The sequence below is a fragment of the Petaurus breviceps genome, unplaced genomic scaffold, assembly GCF_028583685.1.
Source record: "Petaurus breviceps papuanus isolate PSGF00001 unplaced genomic scaffold, PetGlider_PUasm1.0 186, whole genome shotgun sequence".
NCBI lineage: Eukaryota > Metazoa > Chordata > Mammalia > Diprotodontia > Petauridae > Petaurus > Petaurus breviceps.
This window is the reverse complement of record NW_027185798.1, coordinates 23220460-23242013: the sequence shown is the minus strand read 5'-3', so window position 1 is coordinate 23242013 and position 21554 is coordinate 23220460. Positions and strand designations below refer to the sequence as shown.

General features: G+C 45.1%; 1 protein-coding gene across 5 annotated transcripts in view; it reads left to right on the top strand.

Moving 5' to 3' along the window:
- KSR1 (kinase suppressor of ras 1) overlaps positions 1 to 21554 on the top strand; it is a 222128-nt gene that overhangs the window by 151923 nt on the left and 48651 nt on the right. For 3 of the 5 annotated variants that reach the window (XM_069089849.1, XM_069089850.1, XM_069089848.1), the window contains exon 3: positions 11960 to 12107. In XM_069089849.1, coding sequence (XP_068945950.1) covers positions 11960 to 12107 — 148 coding nt within the window. Of the gene's footprint in view, positions 1 to 11959; positions 12108 to 14109; positions 14579 to 20009; positions 20015 to 21554 lie in introns of all 5 variants that reach the window. The other 2 variants (XM_069089851.1, XM_069089852.1) reach the window with 1 other exon arrangement.

Genomic DNA, 21554 nt, shown 5'->3' with positions numbered 1-21554 from the left:
AGTAAACTGAGAAGTAGAGATGGAAGGAGGGGGCAGTAGCCAGTGCCTTGTGGGAGGTCACAGACTCTAAGTGGCAGAGCTGAGATTACAGGCAGTAAACTAGCAGAAAGAACCCAGGTCATCTGTTTCCAAACGCCAGTTTCCAGGGCACTGTTGATACGTTTTAGTGTTTGCACACACATAAGCACCCATCTCAGATCTTTCTGTGTTTTGCTGCTCTCCTTGACCACCTGTTCAGTAAGTAAAGACGAGGATGTTGATGATGTCTGTGACCTTTGTTGGCTTCCTAGTAGAGGTCCTAGTGTCAGAGACAGCTCTGTGGAGTCTCAGGCTGGCAAAATTAAGAGCCAATTAGATACTTGACCCAACCTACCCTTGTTACCCCTTGCAGTCACCTGGTCCTGGCCTATGACTTTTCCTTCCTTCTCCTTTTTCTCCTTCCCCCCCCAAAAAAATTGAAATGCAAGGGCAGAGCAGAAAATTGATTTTATTTGCATTTTGGCAGAACATTTCAGCACTATAGAAATAGCTGAGCTTTAAAAATAATAGGCAATACTTTTAGTTAAAGGAGGCAGCTGGTGAGATGGCCTGTTCTCTTTACTTACTTCCAGGGCATCAGACACAAGGTGCACACTCCTCTCTGGCCACCCTCCTCTCCTGCTTTCTGCCTTAATTCACCTCACTCTGGTGGTGAAGTAGTATCAGTCTCCTGGAATCTCAAGACCTCAATTAGTTCCAGCCCCATCCTCACCTGGAGCGCTTCTCCACTTCAACTGATACTGACTTAATTTTTTACCGTATTGTTTTCACATCATGCATTACAAAGCTGATTTGAAGCTATAGTTGGTACTGTCTGCCCCAGGTGCCAAAATTGCTACTTTGTGGCTCTGACAAAGATACTGATATTGACTAGACCAGCAAATGGCAGCTGGGAGAGTTCATGTCCTGCATGTGTGTGGGAAATGCTATTAAAATGTTTACGCAGCAAATCTGTCCTCAGACACTTAACACTTACTATCTGTGTGACCTTGGGCAAGTCACTTAACCCCAACTGCCCTGCCTTCCCCCTTCCAACCCCCCCCCCCAAATTGTTTACCCAGCATCCGTCCTCAGTGCCTGCCTGCCTTGGCACCTAGGCTTCTGTTAAATCTTAAGTTATGTCTTTGGAGTTTGAGAGAGGCTAAAAATTATGTGACATAAAGACCCTAGTACTAGAAAGGGTCCCAGAGTACATCTGTTCCAACCTCATTAAAAATTTAAAATTGATATACTATATATATATATAGTTTCTATGTCACCTAAATTTTCTCCTGCATCCTTCCTTTTCCCCTTCCCATAGACCTGTCCATCATAACACTTTTTTTTTTAAAGAAAAAAAGAGACAGGGAAAAGAAAATCTGCAAAACTGCTCAGTACTCTTATATTTTTGCCTTTTGAAAATACATTTCTATCATTGTATCTTGTTTTTTCATTGCCCGTATGATGAATAAAAAGTATGTGAGACATAATTTCTGGGTAATTAATAATCAATTTATTAATTATGGCTAGCAAAAAATTAATCAAATGAGTCAGTGGCACTCTCAGAAGCCTGGGCTGCTGGATGTTTAAGTACCCTTGGAAGAGTTGGTGTTCCTGAATGACAGAAGCAACTCTGATTGGTCAACAATGAGAGAATGGATATTATAATGAGGGTCTGGACACAGACACACACACACTCACTCTCTGATTATATCATTCTTGGACAATCTAGACCAAAGAATCTTTTCATCCAGTTTACCTAAGCAGAACAACGGTTTTTTCATTTCTTCATCTTTAATGTTAGACTAAATGACTTCAGAGGTTGGACTAGATGGTCTCTCATGCCCTTTCCAGTTCTCAGTATATGATACTTCCATTCTCTCTTATATAACTTTGTGCTTTGGGAGTAATTCCTTAATATTGGGGTTGCTGGAATCAAGATGCCCAATAGACCCTCCCTCAAAGAGAATCTTGTAAGGTCTGCCAAAACCAACTTTATAGGGATTGGGATTCTTGGATTCAAAGCCAATTTGTTGCTTTGTATTTAAATCAGTAAACATTTATTAAATGCCTGCTGTATGTACGACACTTTACTGGGAGCTAGGGGCACTAACAAGTTTAGATTAAAAAGCTCCCTTGAAAGAATATAGTAATTAGAAATATCTTCCTCAGCCTAACAATAATTCTTGGCATGTGGTGGGTATTCAACAAATACTTAATAAATTGGCTATAAAACCAATATAATACAAGTATATGTCTTTTTTAAAACAAATTTAAATTTTATTTGGTTTTCAGGTTCACATTCAAATGAGATAATATTTGTAAAATACTTAGCAGAGTCTCTAACACCTAGTTGTCTCTATATAAATGCTTATCTTTTTCCTCCATTTTCCTCCCATCTTTCCCTTTTCCCTCCATTAGGAAAGCAAGAAAAATAAAACTTGTTACAAATACGTAAAAGAAAGTGGGTAACATGCTTCACCATGAATTCTCTGGAATTAAGACTGGTCAATGTGTTGCTCAGAGTTCATCAGTCTTTCAAAGGTTAATGGAAGTAGAAAATGGTTTTGCATAAAATTGCCAAGGGGAAAGTAAAGGGGGGAAGTAGGGATAAAGAAATGCTCATTATAACTAAGACCATGGAAGAATTCACAGAAGATAAGTCATTTGGTTGGCTGTGTGATGTGTCAAGTCCTTTAGGCTTCAGGGGTTGATAGACTGGCTCAGGGTTGGTCAAACCAAGAGCGTTTCACACTTGGTAGGTACCTACCTGAGATTTCACTTCCCAGAGGGGGTGAAATGGACTTACTCATCTCTTTCCATTTTCAATATTATCAAGAAAAGTTGAAAGAAAATCTCTTTTGACTCACAGATTTCTCCAGTGAGGGGGTTGGATTGGATGATTATTTCTCATATCCCTTGCAATTCTGACATTCTGTGATTCACAGTTTCGTTACCCCTAGACATGGGGCAAGTCTTTAGTGATAGCTCTGTCTTACTTGCCCCTTTGGTCTGTAAAGGGTCAGATGGTACAGCTGAAAGAACCCTGCATTGGGAGTCAGAGGAAACAGGGTTCAAATAAGATTCAAATAGTAACTTGTGTGATCTTCCATCAGCTGCTTCATGTCCCTGATCTCAGTTTCCTCATTTGTAAAATGGGGGAGGGGGTGGGACCAGATCACCTCTGAGGGTCCCTTCCAATTCAAAGTCTGTGAGCCTACTTAGTCCTGGGGGTAAGAGGATGAAGCAGCATCCAAAGGGGTCTTGAGCTAAGGAGAAGGAATTGTAGAATCCTGGGACTGTAGAGGTAGAGCTGGAAGGGAATAAGAAAGACTGACTACCTCATTTTGTAGAAGAGGAGACTGAGGGCCAGAGAGGCAATGGCTTACCAAAAATCACTCCTGCACCATCAGTCAACGCCAAGTGTTCATGGAGTGTGCACTTGCTTAGACTTTGAGAAGGTCAAAACACTTACATAACGTAGTTGTGGAGAAGAAAGGTATGTGGAAGAAACAATTATTAGCACACAAGGCTGCATAGTCTATCCCAGATACAGCTGTGGATAGAACACTGGACCTGGAGTCAGGAGGACCTGAGTTCAAATCCAGCCTCAGACACTTACTGGCTGTGTGACTATGGGCAAGTCACTTAACCTCTGTCTGCCTCAATTTCCTCATCTGTAAAATGGGGATGATAATAGCACCTGCCTCCCTCTAATAATAGAATCTGCCTTGTTCTGAGGATCAAATCTGATGATATTTGTACTGTTACTGTCGTTCAGCTGTGTCCAATTTTATGTGACTCCATGGACTTTTTCTTGGCAAAGATACTAGAATGGTTTGCCATCTCCTTCTCCACTGTGTTCCCATTTTACAGATGAGGAACTGAGACAAATAGAGGCTAAGTGACTTGCCCAGGGTCACACAGCTAGTATCTTCCTGATTCCAGACCCAGTACTCTATCTACTGAACCATCTAGCTGCCTCTAATATTTCCATAGCATTCTGCAAACCTCAAAGCACTATATAAAGGCTAGCTGTTATTAGTATTATTATCATTTGGGGTATATGGGGTATTCAGGGAAGGCTAGCACCTCTGGCTTGAGGTCTCACCAGCACTAGTCAGGTCTGCTCATCCACCTTGGTGTCCACCTGTCCCTGGGCTCTCACCTGTGGCTTCAGGAAGCTGTAGTATGTACAGCAGCCACACCCGTGTAGCAGCAAGCACCCCAGCGTCCCCAGGGTGGCTGCCAACACAGGTTCTTAGATCTGCTTTTCTAAAGGAAAACAGCTCAGAATGGGTTAACAATCTTGCTTTAATCAAACATATGTCATTTACCTAGTTCAGGGGGAAAAGTCAGCGCCCCGAACTTCAGAGCATACAGACAGAATTTACAAGCAGAAAGAGAAACAATTCAGCAGATAGGCTTCCGGCTGTCTGACCATTACATCCATACCTAGTCACAGTTACCAGAGAGGGAAGCACCAACATCTGGGTTTGCAAAGGGGGCCTTGATGGCTGCCCAGAGTCTCATCTGATCAAATCACACAACATTTCTCAAAGCGAGCCCCCAAATAAAGCCTCACATCAGGGTATATATAGCCTTCTCCTGGCTCAGAGAACGTCACAACCCTCTTGACCCACTGCCCAATCACAGAGCACCAAGGTGTGGGCATTCCTGAAAACCAAGCCTTCTGCCACAGGCTCCAGGTGCACTTAAGCCTATCAAAGGGCCTAGGGGCCTTTTGGAATTCCCATTCCTATAACAACCTGTTTTGGCAGACAAGCTAAACCAGGCTGAGGGTAACTTACAGGTCTCAGATCCATCAGTGAGGTAGGGGACGTCTACTCCAAGCTTGTGGAGACTTTTCTTGGCAGAATAGGTGGATAAGAACAGTTCATTCCAGGGGCCACGGAGGTGGCTGCAGCAGGCTCTGTGGAGGGTTAGGGCTTGGTCAGACATTGAAGACACCATCCTGGGCCATCACCTGTCATCCTGACTTTTGTCATGCCACTGGACTTTGATGATTCAGGAAGATAGAGTGAGGCTGGTGACTTTGTGCACCTCTGTCTCTCTTCAGTCCAATTCATGAATCACCCATGATGTCAAAAACAAAGGATATACAACATTATTATCGGTATTGTAAACTGAATGCTAGGGAGAGCCTGGACTGGTGGGCATAAGACATAGCTTCTTGCCCTGTGTGATGTTTAATAAGATACTTTTCCTCTCTGGGCTAATTTCCTTATCTATACAGTAAGGAGGCTGCAGAGAACAGGAACCCAGGTGTATGCAAACATTTAAGGCAACTATTTTTGTAGTGGCAAAGGACTAGAAGCTGGGTTTGGGGGGTGCCACTCATCAGTTGGGGAATGACTGAACAAAGGATGAACAGCTTGGAATATCATTGTGAAATCAGAAATTACCAACCCGGGGGAGGAGACTCATGGAATGATGTCAAGGAAAGTGAGCAGAACCTGGAGAATTTCTACTGTAATGACAGCACTGGAGAGATAGCTTTGGGAGACTTAAGAACAGTGCTTCATGCAAGGACCAGCTTGGATTCATGAGGCCCAGTGATGAAATATGCTACTGTCCTCCTAACAGAGAGGTATGGATTCAGGGTGCAGAAGAAGACAGACATTTTTTAATGTGGCCAATGGGGGATTTTTTTTTCTTTGCTTGATGATGTATATTTGTTAAAAGGGATTTTATGTTCATTTTTGTTTTTCCAGTGGGGAAGGGAAGGTGACAGAGAAAAAATAAATGCTTACTCATTTTTTTAAAACATAAAATTAATAAAGCAAGAGTTCTATTGAAAGTTGAGAGAGTTGGGCTAAGCAATTGCCTTCCAGGGGGTTATTTCTAGTTTAAAAATATATGGTTTTGTGATTCTAAGTATAAAAGGAGTTGAAAAAAGGAGGGAGCATGGTAGCCTGGGGCAATTGGGGAAGGCTTCACAGAGGAGATTAGAGTTGGCCCTCAAGGATTTTAGGGGATGGATTGGTTGGGAGAAGGGGGAGGAGGAAAAAGAGAAGTAGCAGCATCCACTTTAAGAATTAGTCGTTTTGAGGGCGGCTAGGTAGTACAGTGAGTAAGAGCACCAGCCCCAGAGCCAGGATGACCTGGGGATCGAATTCGGGCTCAGACACTTAGCACCCACCCAGAAACACCTGGCCGTGTAACCTGGAGCAAGTTACTTAACCCCAATTGCTTAGGGGCAGCCAGGTAGCACAGTGAGTAAGAGCACCGGCTCCAGTGCCGGAGTGACCTGGGGATCAAATCCGGACTCAGACACTTAGCACCCACCCAGAAACACCTGGCCGTGTAACCTTGAGCAAGTTACTTAACCCCAATTGCTTAAAAACAAAGAATTAATCATTTTTATGTAGTATAAGTTTCCCTGAGAATTTTTTCCTCATTATCTACAATGACCCTGTGAGGTGGGTAGTACAAGTTTTACTGTACCCATTCTGCAGATGAGCAAAGCAAGGTTAAGAATAGATGAAGGGACTTGCCCCAAAAGACACAACAATCATCATGGGAATGTTATGCCACTGTTTGAAATTTGGGGGCAATCCCAGAGGGACTTCTGGCATGTCTCAGATCACAGCGGTAGGCAGTAATTTTTTTTCATTTCCCCCAGCTGAGTTCAAATCCTGCCTCAGACGCTTACTAGCTGTGTGCCTCTGGTCCAGCCTCTACCATAAGAGGGTTGGATTTGATTGTACCTTTCATCTCTAAAGCTATAATCCTGTGAAATGTCCCTCTCTTTGCAGAGATGGGGACTCTCTGTGTGGAATGTTCCATATACACTCAGACTTGGTTGGTATATTTAATTTTACTACATTTCCTTTTTAAAATAATTCTTAGTCACAAGGGTTAGCTGCCAGAGAAGGGAAACAGAAACCAATATATTTGGAAATGAAGGTGATGGAAAAAGCAAAAGATATTATTTAAATAAAAAAAATTTATTAAGAAAACCTTGGGTGCCACCTCCAGGGAGCCTTCCTGGATTCAGCCTCTCACTGAAAACGATCTCTCCCTTCTCCTATTTCTCACTGCATTTTGTTTGGGCCTCTTATTTCTCCTTATCGTATCCTGCCTTGTATCATATCACATCCTACCTTATCTAAATATATTTCTTACCTCTTCCTCCCCTCATGAGACCAGAAGCTCCTTGAGATTAGGCACTGCACATTTTCTCGTCTTCCCATCTTAGCCCCTAGAACAGTGGGTACCACGTCTAATGTTAGATTCTAGATAAATGCTGTTCAGTTGATTGATTTCTTACCCTCTTCCCATGAACCATCAGTGGGAAGAAGGATGATTAGGTAGGGGTGAAGGGATATTGGAGAGGACGGAGACAGTTACCTGAATTTTTCCTGCCTTTTGATAGAAGACCATCATCAATCTCACAAACCTTGTAATCTTGGTGGGAGTGTTCAGAGCAAGACCTGGCTCCCTAAACTTATTTCTTGCAACCTGAATCCTGACCTGCTGTCAATACCTCCCTGCCCATGCCCCATGGGAGAGTGGAGCAGATGTGAATAACTCACTTTACTGAGGCAGGGACTGTGCCTCCAGAGCTGATTTCTATTCAGAGAGGTAACTGCTTGTGGAAACTTCTTAATGTAGCCTTATTGGGTCTTTTGCAGCATTGTAGAACCACAGAATTGCAATCAAAGGGACCTCAGAAGCCACCCCCCAAAAAAAAAACAATCCCTTCAGCAACATACTGAACAAGTCTTTGCTGGAAGGTCTCCGGCAAAGGGGAACCTACCTCATCGTTCTGCTTTTGCCAAGCTCTGACAGCTGACAAACCTCCCCTTGCATCAAGCCTGTATCTGTCCCTCTCCTAGCTTCCAGCAGCGCTGTTTCTCATTCTGTCCTCTGGGGCCAAGCAGAAAAATCTTTCCTTAGATTAGAAGTTCTTAGCCTGGAGTCTGGTAGATTTCAGGGTACGGGTCCATGAACTTGGATGGGAAAAAATGACATTTTTCTTTTTACTAACCTCTAACTGAAAGTTACCATTTTCACAAATTATTTTTAAAAATATTCTTTTGAAAAGGTTTAGTAGACTTCAGCAGACTGCGAAAGGGCTTCATGATAATAAAAAGGCTAAGAATCCCTAGCTAAGATGTAAGAACATTTGCAGAAATTTTGAAGCCATAGAAAACACATTTGTGTTTTTCCCCCTCAGGGAGAAAATAAAAGGTCATTTTAGCAAAATTTTGAAATAAATATGGTTTTATAAAAAAATCATCCCATTTGGTTCCCTGTTAGCTCAGGGGCAGAAATTGGATTCTGTAAAGTGTAAATGACTCATAAAATGACATTGTATGTTCAGTGGAGTTAACTTCAAAGCATAGTTTGTTTGGGTGGTGGTGACAAATATGCAAATTAAATTTACTTTGGAATATTTTAAGGTTTTTTTTGTTGTTGGCAATGTTGGCCGGAGACAGATTTATTGACTACACTAAGCGTCTCTTAGTTTCTGTGATTTTAGGAGAAGTAGGTAAAATGAGAGTGGAAAAAACCATCATTGTGGTACTTCATTAGGGGAAGATGGCTCTGTTTTCTGGGCATAGGTTCTGCCATGGTCTGGGGGCAGGTACATGGTACAGTGGAGAGAGTGCTGGACCTGGAGTCAGAGAAAGTCATCTTCCTGAGTTCAAACCTGTCCTCAGACACTTACTAGCTTTGTGACCCTGGGCAAGTCACTTAACCTTGTTGGCCTCAGTTTCCTCATCTATAAAATGAGCTGGAGAAAAAAAATGGCAAACCATTCCAGTATATTTGTCAAGAAAATCCCAAATGATTTCACAGAGAGTCAGACACGACTGAAACAAGTGAACAAAAACAATCCGGCAAGCTTCTACCTAAAAGATACTTAACGAGAAAAGAAATGTCAGTTAAGCCATTTGGCTCAGATCAACATTTATTAATATCACCTTTGCATCAGGCACTCTTGAGTTTCTCTGGGGAGGAAAGAAGCAAATGAAACAGACCTTGTCCTAAAGGAGTTTATGTTCTACAGGGGGAGGATATACCTCTCATGTAGACAGATAAGTAAATACAATACACAGAATTATTTGAGGAAGGAGGGAGATTACCAATAATTTGCTGGGATAAATGATATCTGAGCCGAATCTTGAAGGGGAGGTAGATATTCTAGTTGGTGGAGGTGAGGAAAGTGGGCAGAATCCTTAGCTAGAGGCTTGGAACAGACCCCGAATGGTCTCCTTGCTGCCCAGCAGAAGAATGTCAATTACTGTTGGAAAGCCCTCATTCCTAGTCTGACGACCTGACATGGGGTGCTGGTCTTGTCATTGGATCCTGGGGCCCTTCTATACTAATTTCTACTTCTCGGTTCTTTTTTGCTTCGGATGGTTCTGCTGTAGCAGGAATTGGTCCATGAGACAGTTCATCCCATTTATTTATTTTTTGAATTTTTTTTGGAGGGCAATTGGGGTTAAGCAACTTGCCCAAGGTCACACAGCTAGTAAGTGTTAAGTGTCTGAGGCCGGATTTGAATGCAGGTCCTCCTGACTCCAGAACCAGTGCTCCATTCACTGCGACACCTAGCTGCCCTAATTCCCATTTATTAAAATAAAGTCTCTGTGCTTTCTCTCCTTGTAAGTAGAAATTCACCCAAATTTCTCTAATAAATTTCTCTAATAATTTCTCTAATAAAACCCGTCTCTGGGGCTTTTCCTAGATAAGGACGCTGAAAAGACTGTGGGTAGAGTCAGATCTTTTGGAGTTTTACACAGAGTATCTTAGAAGTTATTGGTGGGAAAAGGGGTCTTAGGATCATAGATTTAGAGCTAGTCTATCATGAAAGTGCAGGGGGGGGGAAACCAAGGAACATACTTCCTCTTGGTAGAGAGGTGGGGGGTTACAAGGACAGAATCCTAGATACACTGCTAGACATGGTTTCAGTATCAAATGTTTTTGCTTAATTGGGTGGCAAATGACTATGATGTAAAGGCAGAAAGTATCAGTAAGACAGTTTTTAGTCATAGACTTATTGATCCAGAGATGGAAGGAACCTCAGAGGCCATCTGGTCCAACCCTTTCCTTTTACAGATAATGACACAAGAGGGCCCACAGCTGTTAGATGACTTGTCCAAGAACACCCATATAGTGTCAGAGATGGGATTAGAAGCTAAGTTCTTTGACTCCAGAGACCAATATATATCTTTTCCACTTGTGATCTAACCTTGTCGATTTGTAGATGAGGAAACTCAGGCAAAGAGGAAAACTCATTCCATCTTACAAAGGTAATAACAAACCTTTCTTAGGCATATATTTTATTTTCCTGTTAAACACAAAATGCTGGTGATACAGAGGAAAAACAAAAATAAATAGTCCCTGCCCTTAGGGAGCTTCACCTCATGAAGGAGAATCCTATGTGTCAATATCAAAAGGTACCTACAAAGTGAGTGCAAAGTAGATACGAAGTAACTCTTGAGTTTAGTGCCAGCTAGAGTGCCAGACCTGGATTCAAATTTAGCCTCAGACACTAGCTGAGTGACCTTGGGCAAGTCACTTAATTTTGTTTGCCTCAGTTTCCTCATCCATCAGATGACCTGGGGAAGGAAATTACAAACCACTCCAGTATCCTTGCCAAGAAAACTCTAAATGCGGTCATGAAGTGTTAGACATGACTGAAATGGCTGAAAAAACAACAGCCACAACTTTAGAGGGGAAGTCTCTTGCAGCTGGGAGGACCAAGAAAGGCCTTCAGGGGGAGGTAGTATTTGAGTTAAGTTTTGAAGGAAACTATGGAATTTCAACAGGTAGAGAGGAAAAGGGAGAACATTCGAGGCATGGGGGAAAAGCCAGAGGCAATGCCCTGAGTTGGGAGTGTCTTGGGCAAAGGAAAGGAAGGGGCCAGTGTAACTGGGTCTTAGAGTCCATGGGGGAAAGGTGGCAGGGAGAAGAGATTATGAAGGCTTTGAATGATGAAGAGCTTGATATGGCAACATAAACGAATTTATATTTGACCATAGATGTACTCAGGAGCCATTGGAGTTTATTGAGGAGGACAGTGACATGGTCATCTATGTGCTTTAGGAAAATCACTTTGGTACCAAATTAGAGAATGGATTGGAAAAGAGATACAGTGTGATCAATAAGAGGCTATTGCAGTAGTCCAGATGAGGAGTAATGGGCCCCTGAACCAAGATGGCAGCCTTGGTTGTGGAGTTTGCAGTGGAGAGAAGGGTATGAATGAGGGATGTGCAGATAGGAATGCCAGGTCTTGTGATGCCAATCCAGCTGTCTTTCCATGGCACCAAATGGACTGCATGAAGTATCTTCACCATTTTTTTACCTTAGTTTAATAACTTTGTCATTCTTAGAATTTAAAAAATCATACTTTAAGAGTTTAGTTTTCAAAGGGGGAAAATGGACACAGGAAATGAGGGGAAATATCCCACAACTTCTCCCCCAAGTCCCCAACCATTGGTTTGTTTTTTTTACCCACCCATAACCCTGTTGGGCCTTTACCCTTCTGTTTCAGCTGCTGTTTTCTGGAGAAAGTAGGCGTGGAGGGGGAGGGGAGTGGTGGTGGTACAGAGTTCTCTGTCTGCTTCCACAGACAGGCAGCTGCTTCTGCTAGCTGGGTAGGGGCCAACTTAGCTACCAGCTGCCCTTGCCACTCAGCTGCTGTTGGGCAGCCAGAGGGAGGAGAAGTTCATCCTTCGGTCTCTGGTGACCCACCCTTTTTTGTGGGGTTGTGACTCTGGAGCTGGGGGTGGCAGTCAGAAGGGGCATCCCCTCCATGCTCCCAGGCTCTGCCTGGAAGACGTATCCAGCCACATACAGACTCTCTCTCTCTCTCTCTCTCTCTCTCTCTCTCTCTCTCTCTCTCTCCCCCTCTCTCCCTCTCTCCCTCTCTCCCTCTCTCCTCTCTCTACTTACCCTCTCCCAGAAAATCTCCGGAGAGCTCACACTGGATGCTTTGCTGGAGATGAACGAGACGAAGGTGAAGGAGACCATGAGGCATTGTGGGGCCAGCGCCGATGAGGTCAGCCGTGTACAGTATGCCCTCTCCTGCCTCCGGAAAGCGACTGGCTTAGGTAGGGCTTCCTTTGCCTTTCCAAGGTGGGCCTATAACTCAAGCTCTCCCCAGCCATTTGCCCCACCTCTTCTGTGACTCAGGGCTTCTGGAGGAGGATGGGCCTGGGATGGGCAAGCTTGGGGGCTCTTTAAAAGGATCAGAGCCTGCTCCCTGCTGCCCTACAACAAGGGTGAGGGTGGCAGAGATGATGAGATCTGACTCAGCATCTCATTTGTCTTTGGATTGGAAACCACAAGGGACTTTTTTTCCCTGGGGCAGTGGGGGGAACAGAGGGGTAGTTGTGGGGCAGGGTGGGTGGAGGGGGTGAACAGACAAAGTTACAGGTCAGGGAGCCTTTTATCTGGGGAGTTTGGGGTTGGTTCTGTTGTCTTTGAAATCTTGAGCTCATGATTTATCATAGGATTGTAACCCCATATCTGGAAAGGACCTCAGAGGCCATCTGGCCCTACTCCTCCATTTTACAGATGAGAATACTGAGGCCAGGGAGGGGGAGTGATGTGCCCAGCTTCACAGCAGGTAGTAAGTGGCAGAACCAGGATTCAAACCCAGGTCCTCTGACTCCAAGTCATGTCTGTCTGTCTTCCTGTCTTCCTGTCTGTCTGTCTGTCTATTTACTTACTTAACCTGAACTAATCTCTTGTAGACTCTTTGAATGATTTTTTCACCTCTGGAGATCATCTGTGATGACCTTTAATACCTAGACCAAGGAACTTCCCCCCTGGTCCAGCGGCTGTGTGCTCAGGGAACTCATGACCCCATTTTACAGAAAAGGAGGCTGAGGTTCAACAAAGTGGGTCACCATGGGGAGACAGTGTGCTACAGTGGGAGGAGGTCTGGATTTAGAGTCACAGGGCCTGAGTTCGAATCCTGATTTTGTCACATACAACTTGTGTGATCCTGGGCAAGACACTTCCCTCTCCCTGGGTTTCCTTCTCTATAAAATGAGGGGGTTGGGTGAAATAATCTCCAAGGCCCCTTCCAGCTCTACATTTATGATGTGTTCAGCCAGAACTAGAACGCAGACCTCCTTCTCCTGGTTCAGTTCTTTTAGACCCTCATCTTGCCTGAATTGCCACCTGGCTGAGGACGAGAGCGATCCTCTGCTATGGACTGGAGGCGACCCCTCTTGGAACTGAAGTGTGTCAGAAAGCCCTGGTCTTTCCAGCTTAGGATTCCATCTCTGACCAGGGATGCATCAGGAGAGAGATTGCAGCCATCTCTCAATCATCCTGACCCGAGACGCTACGTAAAGTTGGGTTGGCACACCTGGCTTTTTCTGATATGCGCCTATTCATAGGATAGAAATAGGGATTTTTTTAGACCTGGCAAGGACCTTGGAGATCATTTGGTCTAACTCTCTCATTTTACAGAAAATGAAACTGAGGCCCAGAGGGTAGAAGTGACTTGTCTAAGGTCATGTTGCTGTTAAGCAATAGGGCTGGCATTCAAAGCCAGGCTTTCTGTCTCCAAATCCAGGGAGCTTTCTACTGAGCCGTGCTACTCTCTCCAACCCTGGAGAAGTTTGTGTATATCTTATCTATTAAAATATAGCATGCAGGGCTGCTGTGGATAGGACACTGCAAGGCACTGTGTAGCCAAGGGAAGCCTGCCTTTTGATATTTAAGTCTCTTAAATGCTGTATTTTATCAGCTTACGTTTTCTCAAAGCAAAGGGTTCCCCATTCCCCAAGCAGCCCCAGATTCCCTTTACTAACCTCTCACAGATCTGTCTGGGGGATTTGCTTCCCTGCCCTCCCCCTTCCATCCCCTCCCAAACTCTACTCAACAATTGGCTTAGAGAAAGGTAGTGGGGAGAGGCCTGGTTTCTAGTCCTGGTTCCAGTTTGCCTTGGATTTCCTGTGTGAGCCTGGGTGGGCTCCTACCCCTCCCTGGGCCTCAGCTTCCTCCTCGGTCAGATGAGCGGGTTGGACTAGATGGTAGCTGAGATGCTTCCGACTCTGACATTCTATGGGTCTATGATCTGACCCCATGGGCCAACAGGTGGGGAGCCAAAGGATGACCCAGCGTGGAGCCCGCTGGATGCGCGGCGCGAGAGTGGCTCGGGACCTCCCACAGACACACTTTCCCCAGCTGGTTTGACTTGGACTCCTGGGGCCTCCCAGCTCAGTAAAGGCAGCAGCAGCCAGCAGACCCGCTCCGTCTCAGTGTCTGCCCTGCCCACGTCAGATGGGCCCCAGGGCCAGGGCCTCTCTACTTATGGCGAGGGACTCTCGGACAGTTATCTCTCCCTGCATCACAGTGGGAGGCTCACCCCTCGGACCCCACACAGCTTCATCACCCCCCCAACCACACCTCAGCTACGACGACAGAACAAGCTCAAGCCCCCCCGGACGCCGCCCCCACCCAGCCGAAAAGTTTTCCAATTACTTCCCAACTTCCCAGCCCTTACCAGGAGCAAATCCCATGAGTCACAGCTTGGAAACAGAATCGATGAGGTGCCCTCCATCAAGTAAGTGTCTTGGGGGGAGAGAGGGGGGTTTATTGGAGGGCTTGGAGTCTGCAGGTGGGGACCTGAGGGCTAGCTCTGGTCCAGAGGAGCTGTGTGACCCTGGGCAAATGACTTAACCTCTCTGAGCTCAGTTCTCTTATCTTGAAAATGGGAATAATGATGCATGCATTACCCACGCTACAGAGAGGTGAGAATGAAGTAATGTGAGGGTCATAAAGGGCCTTGTGCACACATCTTTTAGCCTGTTATTATCACACTTATTACCACTGGTGTACTGTATTTGCCCCTTTCTTCCTGAGACTCTCAGGAGTCTAGTTAAGAGGACTGATGGGTATTGGCTTAGATCAGAGATCAAGTTTGGAATCAGTCAAAGGGCAACTCTTGAGGACCTAGAAGGCCACATGTGTTCTCGAGGCCCTGGCTTAGTTAGATGTTGCTTCTAAATCAGAGCCCTAGGCCTTTCTGTACCTTAATTTCCCAATCTGTAGAATGGGGTTGTTCTAGGCCACTTAAGTGTATGGAAAGTCTTGGTTTGTGGTCTTGGGTTCTTTATTGGCAGAAATCTGGATAATAGTCCTTCTACTAATAAAAGCTAACAGGTCTATAGCAAAGTGCCTTACCAAGCTCTCCTATGATTCTCACAACAACCTGGGGAGATAGGGGCTGTTATTATCACCATTTTATAGATGAGGAAATGGAGGCAGACAGAGAATAAGTGACTTGCCCTGGGTCATACAGGTAGTAAGTGTCTGAGGCTGGATTTGAACTCGGGTCTTTTGGAGTCCTGTTTCAGTGCCGTATCCACTGCTCCACTGAGCTGCATGTCAAAGCCAGATCATTTTTGAACATTGGAATTCTTATCCGGTTAGCAAATACTGGCTTTTCTCCTCCTCCCTGGAGGAGGAGAGTTGCTTCTAGGCCTCACTCATCTCTGGCCAGAAAGCAGATTCATCAGAGCCTGTTAGCCCACCCCTCCACCCCAAGGTTCTCCCTGGTGCCCGCCCTTTCTGTTCCCGAGATGCACCAAGGCTAGTGTCTCACACAAGGACTCCAGTGGACAACCCCAAGGGTCCCCAATCCTGGGGAGGGACTATATTTGAGGTAGGGGAGTGGACTTTCACAGTAGGGCCATTCCTTTCTGACTTTCTTTCTACTCCTCTCCCTCAATTCAATATAAAATGTAGTAGACTTTTGTTAAATACGTACTGTGTGCAGAGCACTCTGCTGGAAGCCAGACGAGATCTGAAGTAAAGATTAGAGGTCTCCTGCCGTCTTACAACTGATCCAGTCTAGGGGTGGGCCATGGTGGTAGATGATGGTTCCCAGATCTGTGTTTTCAGCAGCGTGAGATCTCCCTCCCCCAATGCAAGTCATCACCTTTCTTTGACCACATAGATAAGCCCTGGGAAGTTGCCTGATGTATATAGAGACTTGGGTCATATATTGACATATACAGTAGTACAAAATGATATTAAATACCTGAATCAGTTTGCCCCAATTTTTCTTCCTTTCTCCTCTAGAGAAAGGAGATAAGGGTCCATTTGGGTCAGTTTTTCTGCCGTGGGAACAGGAGGACGTGTCGATGTCCCTGTCCTTTCACATTTGACACCTGAGGCCGGCAGGGGTCTGGGACTCAAATGTTACAACTTCCTTTCTACAGCGAGTTAGACTGAGGTACAGAAGAGAACCGTGACCAAGGGCCAGGAGAAGCAGTGGTTCAGGGTGTTGGTGGCTGTGACTACCAGGAACATTAAATACCATAAAGTGAAATGAATGTTGGAGCTGGAAGAAAGCTCGGATCATTTAGCAATATCGTCATTCTGCAGATGGGGAAGCCAAGGTCTCATGAAGGGACAGCCCTGCTCAATATGAGAACAAAACTAACTGTAAGTGTTGGCTGTTGGCCCTTCACCCTGCTTCTTCTGGCCCTTGGCTATGGGTCTCTTCTGTACCTGTCCACCCCACTGTAGAAAACGAATTCTAACTTTTGAGTCCCAAACTCATACTGGCTTGGATATCAAATAAGAAAGACTTCACATCTAACTGAATGCTTTCTGTTAAAAAAAAAAAAAGAATTGTTTCTTATTCTGATTTTAACAAACACCAAACAGAATGAATGTTTTTATATTTGTGGTTCATATCCAACTCTGTGACCCTGTGGACCAGAGCACACTGATATTGTTCATAGGGTTTTCTTGACAAAGATGTTGGAGTGGTTTGCCATTTCCTTCTCCAGCTCATTTGACAGATGAGGAAACTGAGGCACACAGGTTTAAGTGACATGTCCAGGGTTACCCAGCTAATGAATGTTGAACTCTGGTTTTCCTAACTCCAGACTCAGCTCTCCATCCAGTAAGCCACCTAGCTGCCTATATTTTCACATATACTGGGGGAATAGAAGGGGAAGATAGCTTATGAAACTGTCTCTCCGTTACATAGGTAGAGCTTGCTTTACCCATCTCTGTTGACATAACTTTGTGTGGGTGGATAATGAAAATATTAATAATTTGCCCTAGACTCAGAGGCAATGAGCTTCCCACAGTCAAGTCAGTGAGTATTTAAGAGATCCAAAGAACTGTGAAGACAGCTCCTGCCCTCAAGAAACTTAACATTCTAATGGGAGAGACAATTAGGTAGATATATAAAGAGTGCGTGTGTGTGTGTAGATAGATAGATAGAAAAAAGAGACAAATAGAAAGATGGATTGATAGAAATATATGTAGAAAGATATGTAGATAGAATGAAAGATAGAAAGATAGATTGATAGGTAGATAGAAAAATAGAAAGCTAGAGATATAGAAAAAGATAGAAAGATTAAAAACAATGATAGGTAGATAGCTGATGGAAAGAAAGAAAGAGTTAGAGAGAAAAAGGAAGGAAGGAAGGACGGACGGACGGACGGACAGTGGCCTCTGAGAGGAGAAGATATCCATAGTTGGTAGTGTGGGAAAGACCTGGTTGGATTGGAGCTAAATCTTGAAGGAAGGCAGGAGGCAATGGTGAGGAGGGAGGGCCTTCCAGGTGTTGGGCACCCCCTCCCACCCAGGTGTTGGGCACCCCCTCCCACCCAGGTGTGGAGCACCCCCTCCTACCCAGGTGTTGGGGCTCTAATTCCCTCAACCAGGCCTTCTCTTATGGTATTGTGTTCTCTGAAGTTGCCCATGTTATCTTATACTGAATAGGGGATTTCTACCCTGGAGTACAGGATCTCCTCAGCATTTTGGGGGGAGGAAGAGCCAACCTAAAGCTAGGAAGGGAACCCCAACCAGCTTGTTACTGATGGTTGGTTGGTAAGTTAGAAAGTTAAGTAAACACAGTATATGGAGAAATGAATCAGTAATAATGCTCCTTATTAAAGGTGTGGCTAAGTTAAGAGTAGGGGCTCTTCCTGTGCGGGCATGGACATATCCCAGTTCTGTGATGGCCCCAGTTGGCATGGTCTTGCAGTACCCTTTGTCCTAGTGGCAGAGACCAAACTGTATCATGAGAGGGAGGGTGGGGCAGAGCTGCATGCCACCTACCTGGGTGGGGCTCAGGAGAGCCCAGGAAGGATCATCAGTGGAAGAGAATTCTCATCAATCAATTCATTTGTCCTTCTGCTATCCCTTGGACTGAGGAAGGGTTGGCAATGATTCTCCCTATTTTAAAGTCACAGAGAATAACTAAAACCTTAGATTAGCATATGACAAGAGACAGAGAGAGATGGCTGGCCGGCCTCAGAGTCCAGAAGTCCTAGGTTTAAGAGCTCCATCTGATGACCTATACTGTCTGTGTGACCTTGGACAAGTCACTCAACTTGTGAGGCACCAAGGTGAACCCTTGAGATCTGAGTTAAAATTAGGCCTCAGATACTTACTGACTGTGTGATCCTGGGCAAGTCACTTAACCTTGTTCACCTCAGTTTCCTCATCTGTAAAACAATCTGGGTAAGGAAATGGCAAACCAGTGTCTCTGCCAAGAAAACCCCAAATGGGGTCATGAAGAGTTGGATAGGACTGAAACAACAGAAGGCATCCTGAGAATCAGAACCTGAGAGCTACGACAGGGCATAGGAGTGGAAGGGGCTCCAGCCCTGGAGTCAGAGACCCTGAATTTAAATTCATTCTGGCGCTTCCTACCCCTAAGACTATGGACAAAGTCCCTCCTGCTCCCTGAAGCCCAGATTCCTCTTCTTTAAAATGAAAGGGTTCGGGGCAGCTAGGTGGTGCAGTGAATAGAGCACTGGCCCTGGAGTCAGGAGGACCTGAGTTCAAATGCAGCCTCAGACACTTAACACTTACTAGCCGTGTGACCTTGGGCAAGTCACTTAACCCCAATTGCCCTGCATTCCTCCCTCCAAAAAGCAATAAAATAAAATGGACAGAAATATCTCGGTAGGGACAGCCTTGGGCTAGGGATCTGTGACCCATGACTTGGACACTGCTTAACCCCTCAGTTTTCTTGTCTTTAAAATGGGGATAATGCTTGTACCCACCTCATCAAGCTGTTGTGAAAATCCCAAGAGTCAGACAATGGCCTTAGCACAATTTGTGAACTTGGAACTTTGGAAATGTCAGTTATTCTTGGTATAAGCCAACTTGATGGGATATCCCAACAATCTTAGTGCTGCTTCAAGCCTTTGGGACTTTTCTCTTTTGTCAATCAACAGACATATTTTGAGTGTCTGTTGAATACAAGTTGCTTTGGGGGAAGTACAAAGAAGTTAGAGCCTTGGTCCCTGTTATCAGTGATCTTGGGGATCCAAGGCAAGGTCTATGTGCATCAATCAATCAATCAATCAGCAAGTCCTATTGAGTATCTTTTGTATGCCAGGTGCTGTCCTAGGTGCTGAGGATTTAAATTAACCAAGAAAGGAGCACCCATTTATTTTTAGCACCTGCTGTTTGCCAGGGCCTGGGGATACAAATCAATCAACAAATGCTTAGTAAGTGCCCACAGTGTTCTGGGATCATGTTAGGCACTTGTGGAGTGTATACTGTACTCAGGGAGACCACGTGTGCCTAGAAATGTATATATAGAATAAAGATATGCAAATACATCGATGAGCAGCTGCCATGTTTAAGTGTGATATAAGGGGTACAATGATTGAGGAGCTTGGGAGAGTAAGAAATCCTTCTGGGCTGGTATAGGCCGTGAGGGCTTCCTAGAGGAGGTGACATTTTAATTAAGCCAGACCTTGAAAGAAGACCAGGGTGACAATGAATGACCTTCCAGGACCTTCCCATTCAAGCCTGTCATTGCTGGCAGATCTTGCCCAAAGCAACATGGCCAGGCTGGGTTCCAGCTGTAGCCTAGAACCAAGATCACTGTCATCCCCTCGTCTCCAGAGGTAGAACTTTCTAGAAACTGGTTGTCTCAATTAAAGCTTGCCTTGCTTTGTGACCTTGAGCCAAAGTGCTGATGCATTCTCTCTTTTTCTTTTCTCCTCTAGGTTCGGTAAGAGAGTTCACTTTCCCCATGATGAGTGCATATGTTTCCTGGGGGGCAGGACAGCATTGTCCTCTCCCACACTGGGGTTGCCCTGCTGGGCCCCTCCTTCCGTCATCTTTCTTTGGATCATGGAAACAATGATGTGGCCAGATGTGTTTTGAAATAGCTGGGGGCTCTGAAACGAGTGGAATTCAACTACGGCAAAGTCTCGGGGAAGGCTCGTGGGCCCCAGGGAGTCCATAGCCTGTGTGACGTGTGCTGCATGTTCACTGTGGTCCCTTGAGTACCCACATGTGTCTTCTCTGAAATTTGGATTCTTTGTGTATTTGCTGTGAAGCAGCCGGGTTTTGGAGGAGGGGAGGGGCCAGCTGGAAGCTTGCAGAGCTGTTGGGTACATCTGGGCTGCCACTGATTCTGTTTAGATAGATGAGGGCATCTTGCTGGGGAGGCCAGCCTCAGTCTCCCAGCACTCCCAAGTGCCCTGGCCCCTCCTTGCCAGGTTATTTTTGCCTTTATCCCAGAGCTGGCTTCTTGGACCTCCTTCCTTTTCCTGAAAGGGAAGCTTCTCACAGGCACAAAAACCATCCTTTACTCAGTTATCCTAGAGCCAGTTCAATCAGGAGGCATTGACCAAGCATGTACCACGTGCTTAGCCTAGTTCTCTGTGTTATTATTCAGAAACAGACCAGCTTCTTCAAGCAGGGTGTGATGGAAAGAGTTCTGGCCCCAGAGTCAGGAAAGACCCAGGAATACCAGACCCCTTTCCCAGCCATGTTACCTTGGGCAAGTCACTTAGCCCCTCGACCCCCATTTCCACATCTGTGGAATGGAGATAATACTGAGGCACTTCCTTCCTAGGGTTTTGGGGAGGCTGGCAGGATATTTTCAAGATTTAAAAAAGCTAAAGATAGATCATGGGATCCTAGTTCTGGAGCTAGAAGGGAACTCAGAGGCTGTCAGTTTCAACTCCCTCATTTTGCAGAGGAAGAAACTGAGGCATAGGGAAGTGACTTTCCCAAGGTCACACAGAAAGTAAGCATCAGGTGGCATCTGAAACATGCCCTCTGAACTACTCTTTGCAAATGTGAAAAGCAGCTGAAAAAATGGCATTATTACTGTTATCATTAATGTAGTCTAGTCATCCCTAATTTGCCTTAATAACCCATTATCAATAGGTCTATAGAATCCACATAGAATCCTTCTTTTTAGGAAGTCAGCCATCAGCTGCCATGGCCTTTTCCTGGCCAACCTAAGGTTGATGAGTTTTATCAGTTGAGAGGGGAGGAGTGTGTATGTGTCTTGATAGCCATTGCTGTCTGTATTCAGGAAACAGACACGGGTGGCTTGATGATTGACCTTGAAATTGCAGAGGGAGGAGTGCCAGGTGGGGATGCCCAGCTGGACCTTTCCAAGCCATCCCTCATTTAGAGCCAGCTGTGGGTTCAAGACGACGACGACGACGACGACGACGACGACGACGATGATGATGATGATGATGTTGATGATGATGATGATGATGATGATGATGATGATGATGATGATGATG